The sequence below is a fragment of the Onychostoma macrolepis genome, chromosome 16, assembly GCF_012432095.1.
Source record: "Onychostoma macrolepis isolate SWU-2019 chromosome 16, ASM1243209v1, whole genome shotgun sequence".
Classification (NCBI taxonomy): domain Eukaryota; kingdom Metazoa; phylum Chordata; class Actinopteri; order Cypriniformes; family Cyprinidae; genus Onychostoma; species Onychostoma macrolepis.
The window spans coordinates 11,173,093-11,194,826 of NC_081170.1; the positions used below are offsets into that span (position 1 = coordinate 11,173,093).

At 34.3% G+C, this 21,734-nt stretch overlaps 1 protein-coding gene, 1 long non-coding RNA gene and 1 pseudogene across 4 annotated transcripts; 1 reads left to right on the forward strand and 2 right to left on the reverse strand.

Annotated features, from left to right (window-relative positions):
• The first annotated feature begins 43 nt into the window (after window positions 1–43).
• LOC131521516 (uncharacterized) lies at window positions 44–15,121 on the forward strand. Of its 2 annotated transcripts, XR_009266308.1 has the most exons (4): window positions 44–296; window positions 10,786–10,975; window positions 12,335–12,393; window positions 14,219–15,121. It is a non-coding gene; the product is annotated as an uncharacterized LOC131521516 (long non-coding RNA). The 2 variants fall into 2 exon arrangements; XR_009266309.1 differs by lacking the exon at window positions 12,335–12,393 and having other exon boundaries at window positions 46–296.
• Window positions 1,143–3,298, reverse strand: LOC131521514 (ras-related protein Rab-39B-like; annotated as a pseudogene).
• On the reverse strand, window positions 3,466–20,369 carry si:dkey-34d22.1 (discoidin, CUB and LCCL domain-containing protein 1). Of its 2 annotated transcripts, XM_058746294.1 has the most exons (15): window positions 20,144–20,369; window positions 16,730–16,951; window positions 15,132–15,269; window positions 12,508–12,559; window positions 12,310–12,382; window positions 12,006–12,139; window positions 11,303–11,340; window positions 10,761–10,940; window positions 10,532–10,644; window positions 9,880–10,051; window positions 9,604–9,690; window positions 9,404–9,497; window positions 7,769–7,809; window positions 7,569–7,676; window positions 3,466–4,214 (listed from the first exon to the last, which is right to left on the reverse strand). In XM_058746294.1, the coding sequence occupies exons 1-15, from the start codon at window positions 20,241–20,243 to the stop codon at window positions 3,802–3,804; spliced, it is 1,965 nt and encodes a 654-aa protein (XP_058602277.1). In that variant the 5' UTR covers window positions 20,244–20,369; the 3' UTR covers window positions 3,466–3,801. The 2 variants fall into 2 exon arrangements, with proteins under 2 accessions (XP_058602277.1, XP_058602278.1); XM_058746295.1 differs by lacking the exons at window positions 16,730–16,951; window positions 20,144–20,369 and adding an exon at window positions 15,350–15,621.
• Between the last annotated feature and the right edge of the window lie 1,365 nt (window positions 20,370–21,734).

Sequence of the window (21,734 nt, forward strand, 5' to 3'; positions counted from 1 at the left end):
TATGCGAGGGGCGGAGTTTATAAATACCAGCAGAAAGTTGGGAATTTTTCATAGACCAGAGGGAATGAGCATGCAGGATCATATCAGAACAAGCCCAGCATTTCCTGTTGGGGCCAGCTCATGGCATGCATCACATAAAAGCACGTGTAATGAGGAAAAACATTTCAGCTAGGTCTTTCTCAATAGGCCAACCATGAGAATGCTTCCACCCAGGTCATAACCTCTGAAGATAACTGGAAGACTTCCAATGTCATGATGAAATCAAGCCCACTATTCCTCACCAGTGTGCATTACAGGTTAGTTTGCTACAGAACGTTTCCACAGTTGTGAGGCTTTCCAAACAGGAGGTGAACAACAATGGAACAGACTCCCTTAGGACACAGAGACAACTTAGGCAGGCTTGGGCTATAAATGGAGTGTTTCACTTTGTTTTCAGATACTCTCTAAATCCAGTGAACCATTAATTGTAATACTATATGGAAGCATAAAAAGAGATAGGCCTATGAACGCTGTTCAGACACTTAAAATGAAAGAAATTCATACCAGAACAGCAAGGGTGGGGATCCATTGAAGCGGAATCTGTCCATTATTTACTGACAGAAAAAAAAGCAGACGTTTAAAGAGCACTCGTAATATATTATTACTATGGCAGTCTTAAGTAGAATGACCATTAAAACGTGAAAAGTTTTTCTCACGACTACTTACAGCTTGCTTTAAATGTCTAATAATATGTAAACTATGCATTTTTTTTTGTAGCATTTCCTTCTTAAAAATCAGATTGTAATGACATGCATTTTTCTCGATGGCCACTAGAGGACGTACGATCTTTTCCTATGTCATTGATAACGCAACCAGCTAGGATCTGCTGGCTTTTTGTATTTTCTGCTCTTATTTTGATGGAAATATCTGTGAAGTGTATTGAAACTTGGTAAAAGCTGAGTACTACTACATTCATTATAGTAACTAAAAGCAAAATTAAATGAGTTAAATATTTAATAAACAAAAATGTATAATAAACAACAAAAAATAATTAATAAAAAAATGAATAAATATGCATTTATGCAAAATATGTCACATTTCCTTTCTTTGGCATAACACAACATAGTGCATTGCGTAATTCAAAAAACAGATAAAACACCAAATTCATGTATGTTAACATACTTTTCTTAGAAAGCAATTTTTTTAATTTTATGAGCTACAGTTTTTTTTTTTTAAGTGTTAGATACAGAAAGATAAAAATAAAAAAGTTATTAAAGGCTGTACAGACGACTGACAACATCAGCAGGTTTCACGTGACATTTTCTACATTGTCCTTCATATTATTATAGAATGTTTCACTTTGTTTGCAGATACTTTATAACTCCAGTATGTGTTTAATTGTAGTGCTATCCTCACTGTTTTATTGCTTTATCAGATTTTGTAGATACAGAAGCATAAAAAGTAAATGATAGGCCTTTGTACACTGTTCACTTCAGACACTTGGCATGGATGTAATTCATATCAGGTCAGCAAAGGTGAGGATATACAAAGAAGCGGGAAAAAGTCCAATGTTCATTTACAGAGAAGGGAGTTGAAACCACACTAATACAATTTATTTAGTGTTATTGTGTTAGTCAAACAGACTTAAATGTACTAAAAGGCATCCTTCCCTAAACTTGATAACCAGTTTTCTCAAAAGAGCTAAACAAATGCATAAGTCTGTTTAAACATGGTATAAGTGGAGTATACTATATTCATCATAGTAGCTGAAGCTTAATAAAAGCTATCTATCTATATCTATAATTAAATCCATAAACAAAACATGCTAATTAAGCAAGTATGCAAAGTAACCACAACGTGCTTGAATGAATTCAACCTGTGAAATTAAGTATGGAAATGTCGTAAGTTTATTTCATAAGCATGAAAAAGTATTTTTTTTAATCACAGCAGATACAACACTTATTAGTTATAAAACAAAATTCAAGTCCATTTAAAAGAAACGTATCACTGGGACAACATCTACTTCAATATAATAAAATATTTGTGATTTATAGTGGTTTATGTCTTGCATATTATATTTTATTTTCTAAGAATACAATGGCCATCAGTGGCCAAAAATGTCCTAATGCAGTCTCATGTCAACTTTATGAAACACAGCATTTGCTGTTTTCAACTGACTCATCCTTGTTAGTTTTGTTTTCATGGATCTTGCCCCAGCTTTCATGTAAACGCACCTCTCCACTCAGATATCCCTTATAAATGCATCGGGTCAACAGCTCAAAAGCTTCTGCCACATTGTGACCCGTTCTAGCCGAGGCCTCGATGTACGGCGCTCCCAATTCACTTGCAAACTGTTCCACCTCCTCTTGATTCACTTCCTGCTCTTTTCTGTCACACTTGTGTCCCACAAGTACAAAAAGGACAGTATATGGATTCACTCTATTACACACCTCTGTGTACTGACGCTCAATGACTCTGAAAGACTCACGATTGCCCAGGTCAAACACCAGCAGGCATCCAGCTGAATGAGGAATGTGAAGCTGGACAATCTGCTTCCTGAAAACATAAGTTCATGAGGTTAAACAACCAGTGTGCATTAAATTATGATTTTTTTTGGAGAAATATGGAAGTAAAAAAACAAAATAAAAAATCCCTACGTTTAAAAGTGCTCAACCAATATATAAAATATGCTAATACGTGTATAAAATGTGGCCCTTTTTAATGGTTAACGGATTTTGACATTTTGTCAGTTCATTCAAATGATTATTTTGGGCTTTACAAGTACAGGTTAAAAGTATTTTGGTGAACATGCAGATGATGTGTATTCTCCGTGCTTACCAAAACGTTTCATTACTGGTCGTATCCCAAATCTGTAGCTGTACTCTCACACCTGGCTCCACCTCTAGGATGTGATTTCTGAAGTCTGCTCCCATGGTACTGTTTATTTTCTCTGGAAACTAGCCATTTATGTATCGATACAGCATGCATGACTTGCCCACATTACCGTCACCTATCATGATGATTTTAAAACTGTACACTGTACACTTAGTGCGATTCACGAGAGCTGACATTGCTCCAGGATCCCTAAAGATTTGATCAGAGAACCTATTGAATTATAATTGATATTCAGATGGCTACATTTCAATTGCATGCAGAGTTAAATACACAATTCTTTAAGTTTTACAATTAAGACCTGTACCTGTTGGTTTCTGAAGAAAGATTTCCTGTTTGAATGTGGTAGGAATCGGACGATCCAGTGTTGATTTGATTTGTGTTGTTTTACAAGTTCATATGAAACAGAAGTGGGCTTATGCAGCAGGTGGGGTTTACACAATAAAAGGAAGTATTTCTCAAAAACATCTGAAGATTGCATTTCTTTTGTGTGTGTGTGTAGACAGAGAGAGATTTTTTTTTTTTATATGATTCTAAATTAGATTTATAATACGCAAAACAACAGAGGGGTGTTGTATCAACACTTGTGATTTGGTATGAAAAATGTCAAATTTATTATATATATAACTATAAAAAATGTAAAATGTCTTTGAATACTTTAGTGGTTTCAAATCACACAAACACAAATCCTCTTGGAGTATATTCTGATTAGTTACAGATATACAATACACCCACATTTATATTAAATAAAAATATGCACATATAGGTTCAGTGGTCATCTGAACAGTACAGCTTTCCTTATAAAAGCACTTCTTACATGCTGATTCCTGATGCTGTCTAACACAGCATAAATCATTAGGTTACATTATAAACGGCAGTATAACAGCACAAATGTCACAAATTGGCTTCAGTAGGAGATGCCATGTTGGCTCAAAGTGGTTCATGGTAGGTATGCAATAGTGGTTCTACTGTCTGGGGCTCAAAGTAGATCACACTAGCCTTATGTTGGCTGGTACCATGTGAGACTGGAGTACAGTACCCGTTTGAGATCACTCTGTGTGCAGGGCAGTCATATTGTTGTTGGCTCAGCTCTGCTCTTGCAGCCTGTGTGGATCGACACACAGGTAGATTCTGTCGGCTGTCCAGTGTTGAGTCTGTGGACATTTCACTGAAAGGTGTTGCATATTCTGGTTCGGGTGGCAGGGGGTCGGCGTATTCGGGAAGCTGTCCAGGGGTGTCGTAGTGGTTGAGGGAGAAGGGGATGGTGTAGCCCTCTTCTGTTGGGGGTCGGAATGTGAGTCCCATCATCTGCCCACCTGCTACTACATCAGGCTCAGCATAATCTGGGAACAATGGAGAAATGTTATAGAAATATGAAAACTAATACAGGCATTCCCAAGTTACCTTTTTTTGTGATCTGGACATGTACAACCTAAATTGTTTTAAGTGAATTTATTATATATACACTTTTTTTTCCTTCAAATTTGAACGAATAAAACATTTAATGGTTAATTTTTTTTTGTACACAGCCCTGCACATTGAGTATTTTTATTGTACACCTTTTTTATTTTTAGGGATTTTTATTTATATTAAATTAAATTTCATTTTGAGACACCCAGTTCTACAAGATAATAACTAACATACGATTTTAATTTAAAAATGAATAATGAAATATTAAAAATCATTTCCAATTATCACTTTAATAACAAAACAAATAACATACAATTTTATTTACTTAAAATGTAATTATATTGATATAAATATGTATTTATATTTATATTCATATGTATTTTGTTATTTTAATTTATTTTAATATGAAGACAATGACAACTAACTTTTTTTAAAGTAAAAATTTAATATTTCAAATGAAATATTAAAAACACTGCATTAATACTTATTAACAAATATATATATAAAAATCATTTTATTTTATAATATTTTGTTTATATTTTGATTAAAATCAAATAATAATAATAATAATTATTATTATTATAAATATTTTATCAATATCAAATATATATATATATATATATATATATTTGATATTGATAAAATATTTATTTAATAATAATTATTATTATTATTTGATTTTAATCAAAATATAAACAAAATATTATGAAATAAAATTTCTGCAAACCTCTGAGGAAAAATAACATTCATTGTAACAACATAACATTTTCTTTCATTACAAAAAGTAATTAAATAGAATCAGAAATGTCCAACTTTTGTATATTTAATGTTTTACATACAGCTGCATCTCAATAAATTAGAATGTCGTGGAAAAGCTCATTTATTTCAGTAATTCAACTCCAATTGTGAAACTCGTGTATTAAATAAATTCAATGCACACAGACTGAAGTAGTTTAAGTCTTTGGTTCTTTTAATTGTTGTGATTTTGGCTCACATTTAACAAAACCCCACCAATTCACTCTCAACAAATTAGAATATGGTGACAAGCCAATCAGCTAATCAACTCAAAACACCTGCAAAGGTTTCCTGAGCCTTCAAAATGGTCTCTCAGTTTGGTTCACTGGTCTACACACTCATGGGGAAGACTGCTGATCTGACAGTTGTCCAGAAGACAATCATTGACACCCTTCACAAGGAGGGTAAGCCACAAACATTCATTGCCAAAGAAGCTGGCTGTTCACAGAGTGCTGTATCCAAGCATGTTAACAGAAAGTTGAGTGGAAGGAAAAAGTGTGGAAGAAAAAGATGCACAACCAACCGAGAGAACCGCAGCCTTATGAGGATTGTCAAGCAAAATCGATTCAAGAATTTGGGTGAACTTCACAAGGAATGGACTGAGGCTGGGGTCAAGGCATCAAGAGCCACCACACACAGACGTGTCAAGGAATTTGGCTACAGTTGTCGTATTCCTCTTGTTAAGCCACTCCTGAACCACAGACAACGTCAGAGGCGTCTTACCTGGGCTAAGGAGAAGAACTGGACTGTTGCCCAGTGGTCCAAAGTCCTCTTTTCAGATGAGAGCAAGTTTTGTATTTCATTTGGAAACCAAGGTCCTAGAGTCTGGAGGAAGGGTGGAGAAGCTCAAAGCCCAAGTTGCTTGAAGTCCAGTGTTAAGTTTCCACAGTCTGTGATGATTTGGGGTGCAATGTCATCTGCTGGTGTTGTTACATTGTGTTTATTGAAAACCAAAGTCATTGCACCCGTTTACCAAGAAACTTTGGAGCACTTCATGCTTCCTTCTGCTGACCAGCTTTTTAAAGATGCTGGTTTTATTTTTCAGCAGGATTTGGCACCTGCCCACACTGCCAAAAGCACCAAAAGCTGGTTAAATGACCATGGTGTTGGTGTGCTTGACTGGCCAGCAAACTCACCAGACCTGAACCCCATAGAGAATATATGGGGTATTGTCAAGAGGAAAATGAGAAACAAGAGACCAAAAAATGCAGATGAGCTGAAGGCCACTGTCAAAGAATCCTGGGCTTCCATACCACCTCAGCAGTGCCACAAACTGATCACCTCCATGCCACGCCGAATTGAGGCAGTAATTAAAGCAAAAGGAGTCCCTACCAAGTATTGAGTACATATACAGTAAATTAACATACATTCCAGAAGGCCAACAATTCACTAAAAATGTTTTTTTTATTGGTCTTATGAAGTATTCTAATTTGTTGAGATAGTGAATTGATAGGTTTTTGTTAAATGTGAGCCAAAATCATCACAATTAAAAGAACCAAAGACTTAAACTACTTCAGTCTGTGTGCATTGAATTTATTGAATACACAAGTTTCACAATTTGAGTTGAATTACTGAAATAAATGAACTTTTCCACGACATTATAATTCATTGAGATGCACCTGCATGTGTAAAAATATAAGATTAAATGGCAAATTAAACATCTCAATTATAGACCAATCAGATTCATGTTATAGTGAATAAACCCTCCCTTAGATTGGACTTCATCCCCAGAGAACTGTCTTTTCTCTTGGCCAACTCATATTAGGCATTATTGCATTCCCACATGATCCCACTGCTCACCCACTGCACTGCGTCCAACAGTAGTTCTGGGCTTTGAAAGGGGCCCCACGTTTCCCCCTCTCTCCTTCTCTCAGTCCTTCACTCACTCAGCAGGAATGCTAAGAGGGCGAAACTGTTTTAATTGAAATGACTTTAGAAAGGACTCTGATTGTCCTGACCACTGACCCTCTGTCCTCCTCGTCCCAGAACCCCTTACTGAAGGGTCTGTTGGCCAGTGGATGGAGGGGAGGGTGTTCTTCTGGCTTGAATGTCTCTAATTTGGGCTCCAATTAAAGAAGCCTTTCAGGGAAGCACCACCAACGAAAGAAAGACATGCTTATGCTGCCACTGAGCAACTGTTGGGGAGGAATGAGCTCAGAATGAAAACCGTTTGCTTGTCATGTCTCTTCTGAGTTGCACTGGCAGCTCAGCTGAGCAAAAGCACACAGAGTGGGGCGAACGAACAAAGGGGTCAGAATGACTACTTGGCTTTCTCTCTGTTTCCGTCCTGCTGTTTGAGCCACATTAACCCTTATTCACTGCTATATATTACTGCGATGTCTGAGGACTGTTGATCTGATTCTGAGAACTGTTGTACCCAGCGGCGTCCTCTCGACAAACACTGCCTTGTCTCGTTTGTCGTTTGAAACATTCCTTCATGAATTTCGGTATTCATTGCTATACTGGGTTGAAAAGCCTTGTGGATGTCTCACCATTGAGAGGAGGGTTGGGAAGAGCATCGTGGATGTTCCGAACCAGAGGGTAAGATACAAGCTCTGGGTTTGTGCATGGAAGCTTCTTCCCGTGGAAACCCTGACAGCCTTAAGCAGAGACAATGAAAGTCAGTCAGGAAATACCATCAACACATGGGGCACACGAAAAATTGTACTAGAGAGACAGTGCAAAAGGTTACCTTGGTCAACGCAGTATTTCTTTATTTGTGCATTTCTTTTTCTGAAATAAAAACACAGGTAAATATCACAAACCCTGTCAAGAATATTACACTCCAAAAGCAAAAGCGTGGACATAATAAACAATTATATTTTCTATATCATTTTTTATTTTATTTAAAAATGTATATAATATAATAAATTTTAATGTAACCAAATGTAACATGGGGATATAACATTAATATAACTAACAATATTATACAATTGTTTACATTTAAAAAATTAATGAAACGATGAAATGATTGATTTTAGTAATGATTAATGATATGAATTGAGTAATGATTTTAAATAATGAAAAAAAGATATGTCCAATTATTGAGTATAGCATTAATACAATAGGGCATAACAAATTATACAATATTTAATTAAAATGTAATGATATTGATTTAAAAAAAATATATATATATTTTTTGCAAACCACATATTAAGGTAAAATAACATTTAATATAACAACTTCCACAACATTTTCTTATAGAATAGTTATGGAACAGAATCATACATTTCCAGCTTGTGCATATTTTGTGTTTTAGATATATATATAAAAAATATTACAATTCACAGCATTTAAACACCTCACCTGAATTATTGACCAGTCATATTTATGGTATACAAAGCTATCGATTACATAATTGGATCCCAAAAATTAAGTAATTGTAATTTGATTCAATTACATTTTAAAATACTCACAATCACTACAGTTACTTTTTTATGGGTTACATGATTACATATTATTTACACAATAGCAATAATTGATTTAAATTCAAATAAATTATTATTGTATGTTGTTCTTTCAAATACATTAAAATGCACATTTTCACAAATTCACCAACTTTTTTGTAAATAAATAAAGAAGTATCACATTTGCATGTTCATGGTTCTCTGACACTGGATATAGTCACATGACGTATAGGTAAACAAATAAAATATTTCATTTTTTCAGCAAGTATTTTATTTTGATTCGTTATAAAATTATTTGTTCATGATTTAATTGATTAATAGCTTTTCATTAAACTCATAAACCCAGTTCCTTCACAAACCCAGTTTGGGAAACCTTGATGTAATATAATGTTTAATGCACTTCATGTTGTTAATAACAACAAATGAAATATATTTTCTTACTCTTTGTATTTTTACATCAATATGGTACAAGATTATCCTATTGAAATCAATGTGAAAAACAAGGTCAAAAGTAATCTAAAAGTAATCTGATTATATTACCTAAAACATGTAATGTAATGGATTACATTTCTAACTACAATTTTTGTCATGTAATTTGGAATCGGTAACGGATTACAATTTCTAAATAATCTACTCAACTCTGATGGTATAGAAAATAATCCCTCCCTTTGATTTATCTTAATGAAAACTTAGCTATTTTTAGAACCATTCAAATATGTTGCTTTATTTTCGAGTCCAGTAAAATAAATTAATTACTGTGATGTCAAATTTTTTGGAAATATTCTGATGTAAAATTCATAAAGGTTACTCAGTACCTGTATCAGGACTTGTTACAGTTACATCTCTGCTCTTTTTGGTTTCCTTTTTTAATAATAAAAAAATAATTAAGTCATTCTTTAAAGGAAAAATTAGTGTGTTACCTTCTCCACCAAATAAGCCCAGCTAGAAGGCAACCGAAACATAGAGCGGCTCCTAAAACCATGCCTGCCACTAATATCACTGCTTGACTGGGGCCTGTATGAAATAATAATAAAAGATTTAGCCTTTAGAAACAAATCCACTACGAGTTTAAACATTTTTAGCAATCATATTAGCAATTAACTTACAAAATTCACCTCACCTGAGCTTCTTGTGATGATGGGACTCTCAGTGGGCAGCGTGTCTAGAGGCACAGTCTCTGTGACAGCTGCTTTCCCAAAATTCAATTCTGATGGAGAGAATTCATCACAGGTTTAAAAGACTTGAATTCAATTAACTCTTGCAAGATTTACCACAGTGCGCTTGGAATTTGACCACTACAATGGTCTTTTAGTGTCAATATGTACTATAAAATTGTTGAAACTGAAATTTATGTGGCATAAGGGAACTTGAAAGAGATTCTGGGGCAGACCCTCACCATCTCCGTGGGAACGGGGTCTGAGGGGGGTAGAAGGGCAGCCCAGCACTTGAACCTGTGCAGAGGCCCTGATATGCCACGTCTGGGGTTTCACGAGGAGGTAGCGTGCAACTACTGGAGGAATCAGACTGTTGAGTACTGTCACATGACCATCAGAATGGGCCTCAAACAACTTAAAAAAAAAAAAAAGAAAAAAGTTAATATGAAAATAAAACATTGCAAACTGAAAAAAATCTGATGATTTGCAAAAAGGCCTAATATTACCTAATTTGATGAGTTTAAAAAAAATCAGTTTTATTTTTCACAAAATAAGAATGATGAATTTCAAATTATATATATATGAATAAACTTTAATGCACTTATCAAAATAAGTAAAATGTCAAATGCTACAAAATGCACATATTTTGTGAGCAAGTGTGACATGCTAGAGCAAAACAGGCACCCCAAAATTAGTAAGACATACGATGGAACTCATTCAGCTAATATGATGCAGGGCAGAGTTATTTATATTCTAAAATAAATACCTAGTAATGTATATAAAATTAGGGTCTGTTCCTGTGTCCATTTGCACTGTTTATTCATTTGCCTATCCTATGTAAATCTTTTAACACTGTAATCATGTTGAAATTTTTACTGATGCAGCATTACGTACCTTCTTGTCTTTGCTCGATGTTGCTTTGTATACTTTCCAGTTCTTGCGGTCTTTGCTGAACATGAGGGTGTAAGATTCAATGTAGTAATGTGGCGTACCCTTTGTTATAATGCCTGAAAGCAGATCTAAACGTTAGATTTTTTTTCTTATTGTGCTTCTGTAACATTTACTATTGCTGTAACATCTCAGCAGAGGTTTGCACAATGATTATTAGTGGTTGACCTCTGACCTGTGACACTACTCCTGTTCCACAGCTCAATCTCCATCCACGGTTGCTGATCCCCAGAGCTCGCAGCCCACTGAGATCCCTCACGTCCCGGAGACCAGGAGACCCTCTGACCTAATCTGTTCACCTCCTCCCACACTGAAGAAGTGTTATAGGCCACCGCCGTCAGCTCCCTGTCACACTCTGCGCATGAAAGAGAACAGAACTTGCTCAAACAAGTAAAAATGATACTTTCTCACACCTCAGATAAACATTGTAATTGCTAGTTTTCAGTAGTTAGTGTTTACCTTCTAGCAATGTATAATTACAAATAGGCACTAACAGCACGTTTAAGGTGTGAGTATCATGTAGTAACTGTGTTAAATAAACTGTAATTTATTCCTTAACACTGACACGCAGACTCAATCCTGGCATTAGGCATTTGCAGTTTAAAAAATAATATTACAAATAAATTAACCCAGTGCAAAGCCATAATTCAAGTCTAGATTAAATTATCAATGAATTTAAATATCTATAGGAATAACTACAGGGAAATAAGTTATTACCTCTGTGGAAGACAAGACGTTTATCTGACAAGGAGCCACTGTAAAAAAGAAAAGATATTATATATATATATATATATATATAAATCATTTTAAATCTTACTATGTACATGTAATATTAAGAAATATATAATAAATAATTATTATAAATTATATTATATTTATTAATATTATAAATTAATATTACATTGGTATATAAATATAATTGGTATAAAAGCAGTTTTATTTATTTATTTTTCATGGAGCAGTTTTTCTCATGGAGGCAAGCATGGTGAAATCACATGACCAGCTTCTTTGTGGCACTCCTATTATTGGACGTTTTAACTCATTGAATAAATTAATCATGGCTGACCGCGAATAACACATTTCTACAATTACATCAATAACTGTATAGTTTAAAAATAGTTTTCAGTAAATTAAAACCTTTGCTTTTGACCAATTCTCACTATTAACTAGTTACTTGCTAGTAGCATGCATAGTACTAGCATATTGGCTGTTTATTAGTACTTACTTATGAAGCACATATTAATGCCTGATTTTGCATGACCTTATTTTAGATCCCTTAATCTTATACCATACCTAAAATGAGCAAATAAAGCAGCAAATTAGAAGTTAATTGAGGCAAAAGTTGTAGTTAATAGTTATTAGTGAGAATTGGTCCCCAAACTAAAGTGTGAGCAACTTGCACAACATGCCACACACTCACGTTTTTGACAGTACTCCATTAGCGAAGCTTGACTCATACAAGGTAATGCCCCTCTGCAAAGAGACGTTGATCATGCCTCCCAAACTGTCTGAAATTACGCCCGCATGGATCGCAGCTTTGCATAATACAGAGGTCTAGAAAACAAACATAAACGCGCACATTAAAATGTTACGTCATTCAAAGTTAAACACTCCTTTTATCAAAAGTGCCTGTTGTAAGCTTTTACAAACATCCATATATGGTAGTAAATTCAATGCCATGACTAGTAATCCCACTATAGCGCACAGATAATATCCCAGCTTACATCCCGATATCCTTGTTCATGCCAGCCCCAGATTTCTCCTGTGACACCTTTGCAGCCTGCAGGACAGAATGCACTGGAACACAAGTGAGTCCAGGATTCAGATATTAAACATAAACATGTATCCTACAAGATTCAGAGTAAAGAAAAATTGTGTTATTTTGCTTTAATGTCAGGTCATTGTTGAAGATTTCTTCTTACCTAATCAGTTGAGAGGAGAAATGTGTCCCTCGATGCAGACATGAAATGAGCTCTATGGGATAGAAATAGCATGGACATGAATGGCGCAGTTACAGTCCAGAAAATGTGCTTATACACTGGCTTCGTGTCGTCTACACTTCCCAAACTGACTTGACGTAACTGTGTCTTACGAAACTAATGCATCAGTGTATAATCACAGGAAGAAGGTCAACATTTGGTACATAGCACAGCTGTCTAGGAATTGGACTTTACATAAACAACTTGATACACAGGAAAGGAAGGAACATATGAACCACTCCTGTCAACTCTGGAGCAAAGTGAGAACTTTTGACAGAACATTGACCTCAAGGGACATTTTCCAGAAAGTTAAAGCTTTTAACTTTTAGTTCACTACATGCTTATAGAATTGTGAGTAAGATATATTTTTAAAAAGAAATACTTTTATTTAACGAGGATGCATTACATTGATCAAAATTGACAGTTAAGGCTTTTACATGTTCAGAAATGGTTTCCACCAAAATATTAAGCAGCACAACTGTTTTCAACATTGATAATAATAAGAAATGTTTCTTGAGCACCAAATCAGCATATTAGAATGATTTCTGAAGGATCATGTGACACTGAAGACTGGAGTAATAGCTGCTGAAAATCCAGCTTTTCCATCACACAAAGAAATTACATTTTAAAATACATAAAAAACAGTTCTTTTAAATTGTAATAAAATTTCACAATAACACAGTTTAATCAATAATTAAGTTTTTTTTAAACATTAAAATTCTCACTTGCTCAATATTTTGAGCTACATATATATATATATATATATACACACACACATATATTTATGTATATGTGACCCTGGACCACAAAACCAGTCTTAAGTCGCTGGGGTATATTTGTAACAATAGCCAAAAATACATTGTATGGGTCAAAATTATCGATTTTTTTATTATGCAAAAAATCATTAGGATATTAAGTAAAGATCATGTTCCATGAAGATATTTTGTAAATTTCTTACCATAAATATATAAAAACTTCACTTAGATTAGTAATATGCATTGCTAAGAACTTCATCTTGACAACTTTAAAGGCGATTTTCTCAATATTTTGATTTTTTTGCACCCTCAGATTCCAGATTTTCAAATAGTTGTATCTCGGCGAAATATTGTCCGATCCTAACAAACCATACATCAACGGAAAGCTTATTTATCCAGCTTTCAGATGATGTATGAACCTCAATATCGAAAAAATTGACACTTAAGACCAGGGTCACATATATTTATTTATATATATATATAATTTAAATCAAAATAACTTACTATATTAATTATCTTAATGTATTTGTCTTATTTTAGTTCTGATGACTTTTACTATTAAAACGTTTTAGTATATACAAATATGGAAAAATTACATATACAATTTAAATTTACATATAAATTTAAAAAAAGTAACAGGTGTATCCAAAATGTACTATATATATTTGGTACTGTATATATATTCCATAAATTCTTCAATTAATTATTACATATTTCAATTAATTATTGTATTTTTGCATACAAAGCCAAGAGAAGATTTGCCTTATGGTAGTTAAAAACTTAATTTAAGAAGAATTCTTCTTAAATTATGCATGTTAGCCAGTCAGGAACTGCCGTGAGTGGCTTCTACGGTGTGGTCAGGTGATGGTTAAGCTGACATGCTGTGCTTGTCAATGCAGGAGGAGTGAACATACAGCATTCCATCTACTTCAGTGTGTGCCCAAGCACAGGGGCCTCTCCTTATTCAGGCCAGGAGCGGCAGTCTGCTGCCCTGCTTACAAAGCAAACACTCTGAAACCCAGCCAAGGAGGAGAGCTGCATTCCAGTCGGTCACCCTAACACACATTTTAAAAATCTCTACATCCAGGGCCAACCCATTAAGGCCCTCTGTAGTTTAACCTACGTACTGGACCTTGGTTCCACCATAAAAATATAATATAACTACAGTGTTAATGTATTTATTATTTATATCCTATTAAAGTTTTTATTCAGATTTTGAATTTGATTTGATTTAATTTTTTTTATTATTTTTTGTTTGTTTAAATATTGTTTTTGCTTTAGTTTTAGTTTTTCAGTTAGTAATTTTAATACGTCAACTTTTTTTTACCTAATATTTATCATTTATTTATCTTATTTCAATTAACAATTTAAAAAAATAGTTAATGATAATAACCCTGATTATACCTAATATACAGTAATGCTTAAAGATTGACCTTTAAAGACGTTACTTTACTGTAATCTACTTTGACACATGTAAGGATGTTTATTTAACGTTCTGTGCATGACCTCCGGTAGGGCGGTTCACATGTGATGTTGGAAACGAGAATAAACAGTAATTGAGATTAGGATGGGAACTGCTCCCACTCTCAGAGTCAGCTGAAGTGCTGTTTACTGAGTAAGCTGTACATTTCAAGAACAAACAGTCCCTGGTGTGTTTACTCTGATCATATACAACTCGCTCAGAGCAAGAAGATCCATGGGGCCACATGCCATAAGCTCTTATTTTGTTGATGGATTTGTGGATTCCTTTTTGGTCTACTGTTTATAGGTGCATGGAAAGGAATGGGAAGTGTGCCGGACATTAGCTGTTACCTGAGTGCTGATTGGTTGAATAGGACATGACGAAGCCCCGTCCTGAACGGTGAGTGCCGGAGATGAAACGCACCGTGACTTCATTAGTACTCACAGATATATTCCTGTTTGTGGTGGACAGCTGCCCACACAGAGGACCTGGGAAGCACAGATCACATGATATAAACAAGCACAATAGATTTAATGCATTTTTAGATTCAACACACAACCCTGCACACCTTCACTGCCATAAAAGGCTGTTCCTGCACACTTATGTGACCACACAACCGTCATGCTGCAGCAGAGTGGAATGCAGCATGCAAGCTGCAGTCATGCTGTGGTCACGTGACTGGGGATCTAAAGAGCAGCGTGAGGTTGGATCTCTGGAATTTCTCAGTATATACAACAACAACATACTGTAAATGAGGTGGCTATAAAGTTAGAGTTAAATGTGGCTGTAAATATCTGTAATGTAAGTAGGTTTGAAACTAATTTTGTGTCTTTTGGGGTTAAGAAGGCATGTGTCAGGCCTGATTCAAGGAAGGATTTCTTACCACTCAGAATCAACAGCAGTCAAATCAGTCTGTCCAACTTCAATAAATTGAGGAAAAGGAATTACAATTCTGGTTGTTGCGTTGCCTTAAGACTGGTATTTAAAATAAATGACATACTGTAATTAAGATTCAATTATATTATTCGATTAAATTTTATTTGATTAAATTATTTATGAAATATTAAATGATTCAATATTAATTTTTTTTTAAAATTATTTTAAAAATGTTATATAATTTATATGATAGCTGTAGCATATAAGAAAGTGAAACCTAGATGCATATTTAATATCAGTTGTTTAATTTCTATATAATTATATCATCATATTCAACCATATTTAATTATATTATTATATTTAATTTTATTATTTAATGTGTAATTTTATACATAATTTTAAATATGATATCCATAGCATATGATAAAGTAAATCCTTGACAGGTATTAAATAACAGTTGTTTAATTTGTATTTAATTATATTATTATATTTAATTATATTATTTAAAATATTATAAAAATAATTTTTAAATATAATTTTAAATATGGTATCCATAAATCCTGGAAAAGTATTAAATATCAAATATTTAACTTATATGTAAGTATATTACTATATTAAATTATATTTAGTTCTACTATTTATTTTTAATAAATCATTTTAAGTATTTCATATAATTCACATGATATACCATAGCATACGAGAAAGTAAATCCTAGATGGGTATTTTATATAAGTTATTTAATGTATATTTAATAATGTTATGTAAAATCTTTAATTCTGTTCTAATTTTTATCATTTAAAATATTTAATGTACTGTATATGATATCCATATCATATTAGAAAGTAAATCCTGAATGGATTATTTAATGGTTTAATTGATATATTTCATTATATTCTTTCATTTAATTTTTTTTATCTATAACTATAAATTTCATATAAATCGTATTTATATGAAATTTATTCCATAGCAGATGAGAGAAGTAATCCTGAAGGAACACTTTTTTTGTGCTGTGTGCATTCATAACACTGGGCTAGTCTGTCATTCCATAACGTCTGTGTGAAGAGGGTCATACCCACTCTAGTGGCTCCACTGGTGTCTGTGATAGTAAGAGAGCTAGATATGCAGTCATGGCTTCTCTCCAAGTCAAAGTCCCCAAAGGTCAAGAGCAGCGTCTGGCCCTTCGGTACCCTTAGGGCCCACTCACACTGGGTGTGGTTTGGGTAGGTTCCTGGGAAGTTCAGAGAGGTCAGTGTGCCACTGGTGGGACTGAGGACTGTGTATCCACACCCACTGCCTAAAGAGAAAAAGGGAAGATCACATTGTTATTGATGTGAAAGGAGTTAAAAAGGGATTTTATCTTCAGGTTGAAGTTCTAATTTTGTGGTCTGTTTCCACATATAATTAAACCAGACATTTTATCTCTCATTTAACTTCCATTAATCATCAAATGTGCTAACTAGTTTCTCTGTTGGCATGTTTCTAGCCCATGGGAGCATTGTGGGTATTGGCAGGTCGTTGCCTGAGTATTGAAGAGTGGATTGCAAAAGCTTGTGTGGTAAGGGGGCTTGCCAACTTTGTCAGTATTAGTCACACTTGAGGGGCTTTCCATAACTGGTGTTAATTAAAGCCGTAATTGCAGTAGGGTTTAGGTGATGGTAATGTTGTGTTTTATACGGTAGCTTCCACAGACATGCTCTACCAAGTTCATAAACATGACATAATCGCCACAACAAAATGATTGGCAACTAGTTTGGAGTTCCACTAAAACCCAGAGTCATTATGAATGGCCAAATTTATCGTTTTTGAGTCTCTTGGTCCCTGTGTGACGAACTAGATCGCTCTGAGTCCATCGTCCGTCTCTCATTCCTAATTTCTCAGTCAGCTCTGAATCATTTGGGTTTAAAGCTTCTGTGGTCCCCTTCTTTCTGCTTTAGACACAATTTATCTCTAAATCTACTGAACCTCTTGTTGCTATGAGCTATCTTAATCATTGCGTAGGAAAACAAACACAATTTTGTGGTCAGGCTGTTAACTGGCAATGTTCAAACAATTCACTGCATGACTCAGTGTGGTGGTCAAAGAGTTGAATGTTTGATCTGGGTGAGGGCGATTTTATCTACAAAAGTCTTTATATATTTCAGTCAGTATTTAAACCCAGCTAAGGTTTGTGGGTGAAGCTGGTGGCGTTTATTGCAAATAATCGTTTCCTCAACCCAATTTTATTTGAAATTGTAAGTATTTTATTAGGTAGTGATTTCATTTGAACTTTTACAATGTGATTTGTATGGAAACACAATTTTTAGAAAAAACAAAAACAAAACCCCTCTCCAAAACAGTGAGGCATAAACAGATTGTACAAATCACTTTGTATGAATTCATCAAAATTTGCCAAAAGGCCAAATAGTTATAGCCACGAGTGTGTTGGTAATCATGTGCATAATCTGTTTGGTTTAATAAAGGTAATAAAGTTTGGAGATAAAATAATGATTGAATATTTGTTGAGATGAAAATCAAATTGTTTGAATTATTAAATCAATTTGAAATATCCCCAAAGGGCTTTTTTTTAGCAGGACATACAAACAATGTTAATACAAAATGAAGAAATACAATAGTAAGAGACATTTGAAATATGGACAACAACATGGTTTCCACCTATAAATCATGAAAAAGAGATGTTTTAATATTTAAAAAAGTGTGTAGTTTTTCCAAAACAACTCTATATGCCTTATTTTTATAGGTTAACTTGCCCTGAAAAGCGTAAATACTGTGGCTTTGTGGTGCTATAAAAACATAGATGTTTTGTTTGATCTAGACCTGTCCAGCCTAGCAACACTGGCTCCACCAATTATGTGGTTTTGGGGCGTGGCTATGTTTTTTTTTTTTTTTTTGACCAATGGCAGGCAGGGTGAGTGTTTAGAAAAACCTGTATGGAAACAATAATGTGCTGGTGCTGGTGCATGTTTAGAAATTAGACTCAATGGTTGGCTACAGCTTAACAAGGCCAGTTTCATTTGTAACCACATCATAAAATTCACAATGAACTCCTCATGAAGCACAGCCTGAGGCAAACTTTACACATTATTTAACAGCAGGCAGACACTGTGATGACATCTGTGCGATGTCTGCAAGTTGAGTTCACAGTTAGGTGTTTAAAACATGCCGCGTATGAGGATGCTGGGTATAATTAAGACACTTGCTGACACAGAATATAACATTCCTTACAGCTGAGCTACTATGAATGCACTGAGACTATGGACACCAATCCATCATCAGTGCTACACTATCAGGCAGTGTGTAATTTTATTTTCTTGTCCAGGGGATTTGCAGGCACGTCCCTGCAGGCCTGAGCCCATGGCAGACAGGATGTTCGGCTGTTTAGATTGTCACATCACAATTCCTCTACGTCAATCAAATTACAACTGTAAACTCAAAAATATTTGGGGACAAGCTGTTTTTTCCTGTTCTTTTATAATCTGACAAATCCTGGACACCCTGTAGATCTTCTAAAGATTAGAAACAATACGATATAGCATCATCTCAAAAACATGTCAGCTTCCATTCTAATACAATAACGTCCCAAAAAACAGTCAGCTTCCCCTCTGGCTAATCTGGTATTGTACACGTAGAGTCCTGGGGGTGGACGTTTGACTGGAAAACATTTTCCATGGTCATCACAGTCTGTGAATCTGGCTGCAGTGATTCATGCTGACCCCCACACATATTGAGAAATACCATAAACAAATTCATTCTTTATAACTCACTCTCTAAACACAGGCAAAACAGGAGGATATCATTCAGTCCAGTAGTCTGCCTGCTGATGTGCTGGTGGTCTTATAAGTGCAAACATGGCTATAAACACTTTGTACTTTGTCTATATTTCTAAAAATAATTTTTAGAGAATGCAGTCAAGTGAAAATAATGATAAATTAAAGTTAAAATACTTTAAGGTGAGCTGATCAGAGAGTGCAGGAAAAACAGCTAACAAGTGCCCAGGGAATTCCTCAGAAATTAGCATCCCGGTTAAAGTTAGTTCCAATTTAAAAAAAATTCAAAAACTAAGAAAAAAGGGTTGTTACTTCAAAGAATTTAAAATATAAGATAGTTTTGATTTGTTTAACATTTTAGGATAAATCCCATTTCATTCTATCTATCTATCTATCTATCTATCTATCTATCTATCTATCTATCTATCTATCTATCTATCGATAATAAGTGATAAGTGATTTTTTTAATTGATAAATTTATATATATACGTGTGTGTTTGTATTTATGCACACGCGTCTGTGTGTGTGTGTGTGTATATATATATATATATATATATATATATATATATATATATATATATATATATATAATGTATGTATATGTGTATATATCTATTATTTATATGGTGCACATAAGTATTTGTTACCTTCCATCATCTTATACATTATACAGTATTGCTACCTTAACAGTACTTCATAGTAGAAAGTAAGCGCAATCTTACCCTTTTGACCGCATACCAACACCAGGGTTTCGATTATGAGAATAAGCCAAACCCGAGAGAATTCCATAGTATCCCAAAGAGCTCCATATCTAGTGTGCATGGTTTCCTTCGGGATATCCCTTGCTGACTCTAGCGTTCAGAGTTTAAGCCATGAGTTTTAGTTCATGTTGTAATCAGTCTACAGACTCTCTCCTCTCACGCTTCTCATCCACGTTAAGACGCAGCAAAGTAGCCCATCCCAGACTGGGCATGGGTTATTGTACTCGCCTCTTATTGGCTTCAGGACGTGCTAGTCAACTTATTTACAACAATTCCTGTTTCAGTACTTTGATTTGTGTAAAGTTAAGATGTCTAACTTTTCCCCAAAACAATTAATTGTAGAGGGTGCAACCGTGCAAGATGTATTAAGAAAGTTAAGACACAACACTTGCATGGTCATTACATCAATGTACTAAAATTAATTGGTGTAAATGACAACAGTGTTCGTTCAAAAGGGACTTATATTAGACGCTGTTTTTCCAAAAAAAAAAAAAAAAATTAAATTAAATAAATAAACAACAACAACAACAACAATAAATAAATAAATAAATAAATAAATACATAAATAAATACATAAATAAACAAAATAATCAAACAAATAAAATAAAAATATACACACTCAAGCTTGTGCGTATCGTTCTTTTGAGTCGGATCTTTTAAATGAACCGGTTCAGAAAACCCGTCTGAACAGCAGTGTGTTATAATAGTTTTAGTTTATAGACGTCTCGCCGACAGTATTACACATTGAGTCAAGTTCTTCCCATATATAACAGTATAATATATCATATTTTAAAAATATTATTATTGTTTTTATTATTATTATTATTATTATTATTAATTGACTTATGGTGCCCTCTTCAGGACAAGATTTTACTGACACAGTTGACTATGGAAACTTGTGATGGCAATGCATTTAAATCTTTTTCTCATATAGTCGAGAAGTTTTATTTATTAATCTGTTCCTATTTGACATGCTATATGTTTGTATCATCATGACTGTGATTGCATAATTTTTCGATATTTCTTTCATGATATGTGCTTTTTTTCATGTGACGTCTTTATGCAGAACCGACCTTCAATCCAGTTTTTAAACATGACTCACTAGTTCTAGAATCACTAGAGTCCAGTAAACAAATTTGTGAATGCTACATATGTAATTGGTCCAGATGAAAATCTCATCTGTGTCAATAGCCTACAACTTTTTAAAAAGCGTAGTCAGTAATGAATTTGTTACTGTGGCTGCAATTTTGAGCGTACACCGACACCTGGTGGCGAGAATGCTAAATCACGTGTGATCTCAACATAGGCCACTATGAGGCGATCTCCTCCTTACTATTCACTTCTTTAGGAGTAAAACTTTTGATGAGTGGGTTCTCTAGCTCTATTTAACATGTTTTTATAAGTACAGCAATTTTCTACATCTGTTGTGCGTGGAGAGAGTATGTTTTAAGTACTTGGCCGTGTGTTTTGTGTCTTTTATAACATATGTGGCAGTCTTGAACAAGCTGACTCAGATGTTCAAACATCTGGACTCAGTGAGACGGTTTTGGAC

Bases quoted from the DNA above. Each gene is read 5' to 3' on its own strand.
- si:dkey-34d22.1 (XM_058746294.1), bottom strand. From the start codon at position 20,243: ATGCACACTAGATATGGAGCTCTTTGGGATACTATGGAATTCTCTCGG. The intron at 16,952-20,143 runs GTAAGATTGCGC...TTTTCTCTTTAG, and splicing joins GTTGGTATGCGGTCAAAAGG to GCAGTGGGTGTGGATACACA. The intron at 7,677-7,768 runs GTAACCTTTTGC...TCTCTGCTTAAG, and splicing joins GAAATACTGCGTTGACCAAG to GCTGTCAGGGTTTCCACGGG.